This window comes from Chenopodium album, chromosome 14 (genome assembly GCF_948465745.1).
Source record: "Chenopodium album chromosome 14, dcCheAlbu1.1, whole genome shotgun sequence".
Taxonomy (NCBI): Eukaryota; Viridiplantae; Streptophyta; class Magnoliopsida; order Caryophyllales; family Amaranthaceae; genus Chenopodium; species Chenopodium album.
The window spans coordinates 19,288,177-19,297,053 of NC_137847.1; the positions used below are offsets into that span (position 1 = coordinate 19,288,177).

At 33.5% G+C, this 8,877-nt stretch overlaps 1 protein-coding gene across 2 annotated transcripts; it reads left to right on the forward strand.

The window, feature by feature from the left end:
- The first annotated feature begins 205 nt into the window (after window positions 1-205).
- On the forward strand, window positions 206-7,838 carry LOC145579068 (vacuolar cation/proton exchanger 3-like). 2 transcript variants are annotated; one of them, XM_081636344.1, is made up of 12 exons: window positions 206-526; window positions 1,846-2,112; window positions 2,516-2,583; window positions 2,676-2,704; window positions 3,167-3,363; window positions 3,469-3,681; window positions 4,094-4,228; window positions 5,411-5,527; window positions 5,612-5,665; window positions 6,353-6,469; window positions 6,808-6,901; window positions 7,448-7,838. In XM_081636344.1, exons 2-12 carry the CDS (start codon window positions 1,846-1,848, stop codon window positions 7,456-7,458), a joined length of 1,302 nt encoding a protein of 433 aa, XP_081492470.1. In that variant the 5' UTR covers window positions 206-526; the 3' UTR covers window positions 7,459-7,838. The 2 variants fall into 2 exon arrangements, with proteins under 2 accessions (XP_081492470.1, XP_081492471.1); XM_081636345.1 differs by having other exon boundaries at window positions 206-518.
- The last annotated feature ends 1,039 nt before the right edge of the window (window positions 7,839-8,877 follow it).

The following is an 8,877-nucleotide window of genomic DNA, read 5'->3' on the forward strand; positions in this document are numbered from 1 at the left end:
AAAATATAGCCGTTTCTCTCTCATCCATGAGATCCCTCTTGCCTCCCAAATGTCTAGTAGTCTGGTCCTAAAGTTTGCTCTAATAACCGTCAAAGTTAGACGAGAAAAGACTAAACAACTAAAAAAAATCTTAATTTAATCCCCCTAAAAATAATCTTAAATAATGTACTTAGTTTCAAACCCACTTTGATTATTAATAATTCTATTCAATTTCAATGGGGGTTATTTCGTGGAAGCTTCACATTGACAGAGCTACCCATCTTCTTCTTCCTTCATTACCAACGACTTCTATTTCTTTCAAATCTTAGAATTTATTTCACTATTATTCTCAACTTCATTGATTCAATTAAACAAGAAAATACCCATCAAAAAATTAAGGATCTTTTTATTTTTCTTACATTTTTTGTGGGATTTTGTTGTTGTTTGAAGTGCTTTGAACTTTGCATAATATTGATTACTGAAGAAACAAAAGAGCAGTCAAAAATCATAACTTTGAAGCACCCACCAAGTTTTATTTGGTAAAGAGGTAGTAGAAGTTGTTCTTATAATTTTATTTTCTGTTTTTGTTTCTATAAAGTATAGTTCACGATTTGGTCAGATTAATAATAAATTTGACTTTGGTTTTTTGTATTTATGTGTTTTGAGTTGATCTGATTTAGCTTGTGATTTAGGGTATCTAGATTTGATCAACATTGACTTTATTATACTTAACTTTATAACTAAGAATTGAATTTGCTTATTCGTTTTGTGGGGTTTTCTTGGTTCAGTGTTAAGTACTGAAGTTTGTAGTACATTTGCTAAGTTCTTTACTTCATAAAAACTTGAGGGCTTCTCAACTGACTTTGCTATAGCTATCACATTAATGGTATGATATTGAAGTTTATTGTACAATAGTATGTCTGAAGCTGTAACAATGAACTTCTGGACGGACTTTGCTAGATATTTGCTTTTAAATTTGCAATCGATCTAATTCTTGTCCATGACTTCAATGTTTTGCGGTTGTATGCAATGTGATAATCTCTCTTTCGTTTCAATTGCTTGTTTGATGTATCAGTTTGTTTCTCGACTCGTGTATTCTTTGTATCTGTGGAATGTAACTGTAGGTGTATGTCAGATGTATGCTTTTGCCTGATTGATAAGAATGTCAACAGATGTTTATCCATTAATCACTTTTGGTTCATGTAGTCGACCCCACTTATGGGATTAAGGCTTTGATTGATTAATTGATTGTTTACTGGATAGCAATTTATGTAGGAACAGGTTTGTGTACGAGGTACTAATATGATATCTAGTTGATGATGCTTGACAGTACAATTTCAGGATAGTTTTGTAATGTGAGAGGATGCCCTTTAGACTTCATTGCATTCGATACCTTAAGTTCAATGTTAGTTGATTAATGTATGTCTTTCCTTTGTGCATACTTTTTCCTTAGTCTTTCTACTGCGTACATGACCTATTTAATAAGGGTGAAATTATGTTCTAATGCCAATGTTTGTATCTTAATTTGCATTATATACTATTTACTTTGGTTTTGTTACTACATCAAATGATACTCTCTTGTAAAAAAAAACAAATTACAATAGAATAACAAGTCTAGAACAGGTGTCACAGACTCACTATCTGATTTAAAAATATAGTTCGTATGTAATAGAAGTACAAGTTATTAATCCCTTACAAAATGGGCTTTGTATTATGGAATGACCGTGATTCGATCTCATTACGCTTAGGTCTCGGAACAATCAATGTCTTAAGAGATTCCGGATGCATTGCCTTTGTTGTAATGCAACATGTTGCGTTCTTCCCATCATGCACCTGGATTATATCAGTCAAATTTGCTTTTTGCAGATGGAATCAGTTGATGGCAAGTTAGACCTTGAGTTTGGTGAGGACATTCCGCTTAGCTCTTCAAAATCCAGCAAAAAGGGGTTGCACCCTCTAGAATTTGAAACATCTTCTACGATTCCAAGAGAAGTTCCAAATTCACATTTATTAAAGAAGCTGCGTGTCAGCCCTTTTAGAAGTATACACACAGTTGTAATAAAAGCTAAAATAAATGTGCTTCTACCGTTTGGCCCTTTGGCAATATTGCTACACTATTTGACTGATAAACATGTAAGCAGTACATTTCTTCATGTTAGTCCGTGTTTTTGTTCAAAATAAATTGCTACATTGTGCCAATGACTCATTGTTATAAATTCAAGATTTAGCATGATTTCACAACATCCCTTTGTATAAGAATTTTTCAATTCCATATCTCTTTGTCATTCATTTACAACAAAGACATTATCCTTTCTTTTTGATAACTTTTTCTGGACATTCAAAAGTAGGACTTGTTACTATTGTTTTCAGATGAAGGTATTGTATGAAAAGCAATCTTCCACTGTTACTGTCTATGTAATTGCTTTTCCTGAGTTCATCCAAATTGACATTATTGCTGTCACTTGACATGTCAGATTTTCTGTTATAGTGATGGTTTGTAGACTGATATTACTTATGGGACTTGTATGGATTTCAGGGGTGGATCTTCTTTTTAAGTTTGTTAGGCATCACCCCTTTGGCTGAGCGTTTGGGTTATGCAACAGAGTACGCATGTTCTGTTTTATTGAGCTCACTAATTCCTCAATTTTGCAAATAATTGATTATTAATGGATGCTACTCCTTCATTTATGATGCAGGCAGCTTGCTTTTTATACAGGCCCTACAGGTAATTAAAAATTGTAATTTTCACCTTCAAAGATATTTCCTCCATGGCTCCATGTCTAAAGCTTTTAAGACTTCGATTTCTTGCACTATTCACAAACTCCATCTTGACTATCGTACATAATTTATACCATTAAAAAAATTAAAAAAAAATATTCACATGGGGTCTTAATAGATTCATCTCAATCTTTTTTTTTTTTTCCCAAATCAACTCTTTGTATATTTCACAAATTAATAGTTAGTGATCTTATAATCAAAGTGTTACATTGGCAATCATGAAAAAGATAAAGTGTCAAGAACCTTTAGAAATAAAAGTAGTATTAAATTCGTCAGTTTCTTTTGGTGTTTGTTCATTCTGGTTCATACTTCTATACTGGATTCAGTATACTGTTGGGAGAGCAATATGAGTCTTGTATATTCATACTGCATTAGACTTGGTGGACTAACTAGAGTTATTGGCATGCAGTGGGAGGTTTGTTAAATGCCACATTTGGCAATGCTACAGAGATGATTATTTCCATATATGCATTGAAGATTGGTATGATCAGAGTGGTTCAACAATCTTTACTGGGCTCCATCTTGTCGAATATGCTATTAGTTCTTGGATGTGCCTTTTTCACTGGTGGGGTTGTTCATCATCCAAAAATCCAGAGTTTTGACAAGGTATTTCATAAGTGGATTATCAACTTGAAATATGATGTATTAGTTTATCTATTAGATGTGTCTTTCAAGACAATGTATTGATTACTAGTGTAACTTTTGCTGCAGTCTGCAGCTGTAATGAACTCTGGCTTGTTGTTAATGGCTGTGATGGGTATAACATTTCCAGCTGTGCTCCATTTTACACATACTGAGGTGCATCGTGGCAAATCAGAGCTTTCCCTTTCAAGATTTAGTAGTGGTATCATGCTGGTGGCATATGCAAGTTACCTATACTTTCAGCTAAGAAGTCAACACAATCTCTATGATCCAATTGATGGGGTAGGTTTGCAATATCTATGTTCCTTTTTTTACAGTTGATGATGAAATTTTATTATCTGATAAGTCTTGTCTATGCCAAAAACCGATAATTGGGATGTAGGACTGAGGAGATATTCTGTGTACTGTACGTCTGTACATACTTCATGCTAGTGGGTAGCTGGCCAAGTATATTTTATAAAGGATAAGATCATCTTTATCCTTTATATCTTTTTATCTTATGTTCTTTATTGTTTTTATTGCATATTGATCAAGGCTTTTGTGTCTATGGTGGGGTTGGAAGGCTTAGGCATGCACAGCCTTAGATTTATGATTGTCTGAAAGACTTATTCTGTTTAATGGTGATTATTACTTAACTGAAGATACTAAGGTTATTATGATACCTTTCACATTCTAACTCCTGTAAATGATATAGGAAGTGGTCAATACTGTAGAAGAATCTGATGATGAGGAAGCTCCGGAGATAACTTACTGGGAAGCAATTTCCTGGCTTGCTATTTTGACCTTATGGGTGTCAGTATTATCTGGATATCTCGTTGATGCTATACAGGTAATTCTTTACATCTATTTATATATATTTCATGAAAGTAATATTAGCTCTTAATTTTTACTGGTGCATGGCTTTTATGGATATGGTCTGCTTTTTGAAGGAAGGTGGGGCTCAAAACCTTTTTCTTTAGTAGGGAACCAGGGGTGGGGTCGTGGGGAGTTGGTAGGCTTATACCAAATCAATGTGTGTTTTTATCTATAATGGGTATGTAAGCATAAAGAATTCTGCCTTTTGTAGTTTTCCATCTGGACTATCTACTGCACAATTTCTGTTCCTACCAATTTAGCACATTCTACAATTGCACACCAGCGAAGGTGTGCTGAAGGCTTGGTTGAGGAGGCCATAATCAGTCCTTGAGAACGCTCAAGGCACACTGTAGTGTAGAACCTAGGAACATAGTGCCTTCATGAGGCATGTTCCTCATCGTGGTGGAATTTATAAAATAAAAGATTCTTTGTGTAAAACCAGGTTGCAGACAGTGCAGTCTGGGGAAATTAATGCAGCCACTCAATTTTGGATTTCTATGGTTAAAAAAATAAAAAAGAGCGATGATAGGTCTTTGCATTGCTTTGATAACATCTACCCAGGCCAACATTGAACCCATTGTGCAATGAAATACCTTACTGCTGAGATAACGCTGTTACAGACTTTATAAGAGAAAACATTTTAAATAAGTTGTGAAAAGTTGTAGATTAAGGGAAGGCATGAGAAGGTGAAATCGTAAGAAAAAAGCAACACAAAAGAGCTCTGTTGACGATAAAAGCAACTGTTTGGGAATCGACTCCCAAAGAAAAACCCTGCTTGAAAATCCATGAGCTTTGCAAAATTTCCTCTAGGGATTGGAGTATGTCTTTACAATAATTGAACAAAGCTATGTTTGATGATCCTCCATCAAGCTCTTCTTGGTCTTGCTGCAGTTCTTTGTAATTAAAACCTCTGCATTTGAATGTGATGGTTTCATTATTATCATGCCCAAAACATGTGAGTCTTATCAGTGTGTAAGTTGTCTTCATGTTTTGAATAATCTTGTAGGAAGATTTGATTCTATGCATATAAGCTCTGCCATAAAGAACAATCTTTCTAAGAGATTCATTTGATCTTTGGTGTGTAATGTCGAATTGTTGAACTGATGGATAATGATGCAGTCAGACAACATTTTTAATTTGCTCGAACCTTTTTCAGGGTGCATCTGACTCGTGGAATATGCCCGTTGCTTTTATTAGTGTGATTCTACTTCCAATTGTGGGCAATGCTGCTGAGCATGCTAGTGCAATCATGTTTGCTGTAAAGGATAAGCTTGTAAGTTCTGAATCTCACTCTATGCTCCGTCTTGTGCGTCTACTGACTTTAATAACTCACGATGATACTCCATGGATTATGTAGGACATCAGTCTTGGAGTAGCAATTGGCTCTTCTACACAAATATCAATGTTTGTGGTAAGTTGACATACGAATTGGATATGATTAGTTTGTTACAGACCATTTATATGTTTTATGCTATACGTGTTACTTCAGTCTAGCGAACATGTGAGTATCTTTAATCTTGTTAAATTCTTATGACATCATTTTCTTGTGTTTTAATGATCTTTTAATCTTGAAAAGACAATTTTGAGTTTATTGATAGAAGTCATTATATATGTTAACTTGGAGAGTTATTTTTCTTTGCTTGTAAAATAAAATTGGGTTTGAAGGTTCCAGTGTACTTTATGACAGTGTGCACATGCCATATATAGAGGTGATTTTATCTTTTATACTATGAGGAGATTTCATTTATACTTCTCTGTTGGATATTAGTAAGCATTTCATAGATATTGCTCAATCTAGTCAAATGATGCTCCATATAAAAGCTTAAAAGCATTGATAATCTACCTCAAAGGCTCTCCTGTTATAGCCACTACTTGGATTGTCAAAGACCCGGTGATTTTGTGGCTTCACTTTGATGTTTTTTAGTAGTTGCCTATCTGTTTCTGCATCAATGAATGGCTATGTGTTAGTTTTATTTGGTCTTTTTTTGGAAAAGCTTGTGTCTCTGCAGAACTGACTCATAAAGTGAGAAAGTATCTTTACTCAACTACAGACTTCTGGGGAGGATTACTTATGATGATGGTACCCTTGATTTTGCAGATTCCCTTTTGTGTGATAGTTGGTTGGATGATGGGCCAGCCCATGGATCTGAACTTTCAACTTTTCGAGACTGCTACTCTTTTTGTGACAGTTCTAGTGGTTGCATTTATGCTTCAGGTTTGCCATCTGCTTTAATCTATTTATTTATTATCCTAATCAAGTTTTTTCACCACTTAATTTGAATGAAAAGCTTCAATAACAATAAGAACTTTGTGGTAGTATGTAAATGTAAAAAGCTAATTTTTCATTCCATTCCACAGTAATTGTCGTTATAGTTAAAACTCAAAGCTTGTGCTAGAAAATAACATTTACCAAAATGGCCCTGATTGTTATTCTACTAATCGGCCTATTAACTAGTTGTGGGTGTATCAGTAGAAAATAATTTGAAGTACAATATCAAGGAGCACATAATCTAATGCTGGATTGATACTGATCTATTTTGTCAATTGTTTCAGGAAGGAACTTCAAATTATTTTAAAGGCTTGATGCTTGTGCTGTGCTATCTTATTGTTGCGGCCAGCTTTTTTGTACATAATGATGTTAAGGAAGGTACGGGCCTAATAATTGCACTATATTTGTTATCGTCAAATTCCATTTATGATAATACAGGGTCTTATTGCTTGTAACTATTGCCTTAGTATTGAACATTTACATGTATGATGTTTCCTGTCAAAATATATAATTATATATTGATATGTAAGGGAGAAAAGAAAGTGTTCCAGTAAAGGTCCATAGGCTGATGCTCGGCTGAAGGAAGAGTTTTAACAGTCTCCACCCTTGTGATATATCCTTGGGATTTGTAAAGTTTAAAGTAAAAGGGCTAAACTATTTCACATGGAAATTTTAAAAACTATTTCTGAAAGTGCCAAAACTTTGATTTATCGAGTAGTCTAATATTTTGTAAATTGAGCCTGTAACATGTGTATGTAACAATTGGCAGTAGTCAAAAGCACACTGGTGTATGCTTCTTTTTCTCCTGTATATATTGTTGGTAAACTAGAGATCTTTCAAGTGTTTGGGGACTTTTCTACTATGATGGGAATCCTATGTTTGGCCTTTGAAACTTTGATAATAACTCCCTGCTACATGTTGCAGATGAAAACTGAACTGCTAACCACTAATCAGCGACGAAGAACTTGCATATCCCAGGAAATAAATGCCTCAATACGTCCAAACTTTTGAAATTTTGTCATTTATACTGGCATTCTCTCCTGGTGTAAACAGTTCGGATGTTCCAAGAGTCACCTAGAGGAAGGAAAAAGGTTCTATTGCTGCTTTCTGGTGCAAAATTCCAATTTTGGTGTAAACTGTGTAAACTGATCTTATATGGTCAAGTAGCTTTTCGTTAATTAACACGGTTTACACCGTCTAGTTATGGTGTTGCTTGAACCCAAACTGACCAAACGCAAGTGTAATTTTCTGGGGTGAATCAATCAGGAGAAAAATTAATGATAGTAATACAGGGTAACATTTTTTTCATTTTTAATTCATTTGTTGGTTATATAAATAAAATATTTTTATTCATTACAAAAAAAAAAAGACTATTATATAAATAAACGATGTAATATTATATATATGTCTAAATATCACGCATTATCAAAAGGGTTTACATGACCTTTTATTAATAAAAAATCAAAAAATTTATCCTAAAATTTTATTAATAGGCATCGTCCGTGCTCAAAACTAGTATCATATCATATCATCACTAATATATAAAGTCGATCTCGCAGTTAGACCATGAGATATCGACAATTTGGCATTCTAGTTTTTCGCCAAGTGTCGAGCCATGTAGGCGACAAATAGATATTATTGTGACACATAGGATGCTAAGTTGGCAAATTTTGGATAGATTTTTTTAAGATAAAAATGTTGTATAGTGTTTTATTATCGATATACTTCTAATATTTCATATATACAAAATTAAAATATCTTAAAACTCATTACTATTTCTACCATAAAATTCTTTTTTAAAACCTCTTTAAAATGAGATCCATTTATAATATAGTTTAATAAAACTGAAAATCAGTAAAAATAAGTTTTAATCAGAAAAAATAATTTTAGTTTGGTAAAAATACTTTCAGTTCATGAGAAATAATTTAGGTACAATAAAAAATATCAAGTTAATATAACATAGATATATATTTACAAATAAAACTACAAAAAGTATACAATTTGTTATATACACTCGAATGTACTGTACACCCGGGTAATTGGAGTAAAATTTTTTTTTTTGCTCATTTATAAAATGAGCAAAAATTAATGAGCAAATAACTCGGGTGTACATAACAGACTCTCCAAAAAGTACACTATTATATAAATAAGCGATATAATATCGTATGTCTAAATATTTTAGATAATAACATGAAGTTTAGGACAATTTGGGCATTGTCCGGGCACACAACTAGTATATATAAAAGGGAGTTTTTTTCACCAATTGATTGTTGGTGTAGTGGTGATTGGGACTACACTTGGTAGGGAGGATCCGTGTTCGATCCCCCGCAACAACAATTAAGAGGGGATTGGAA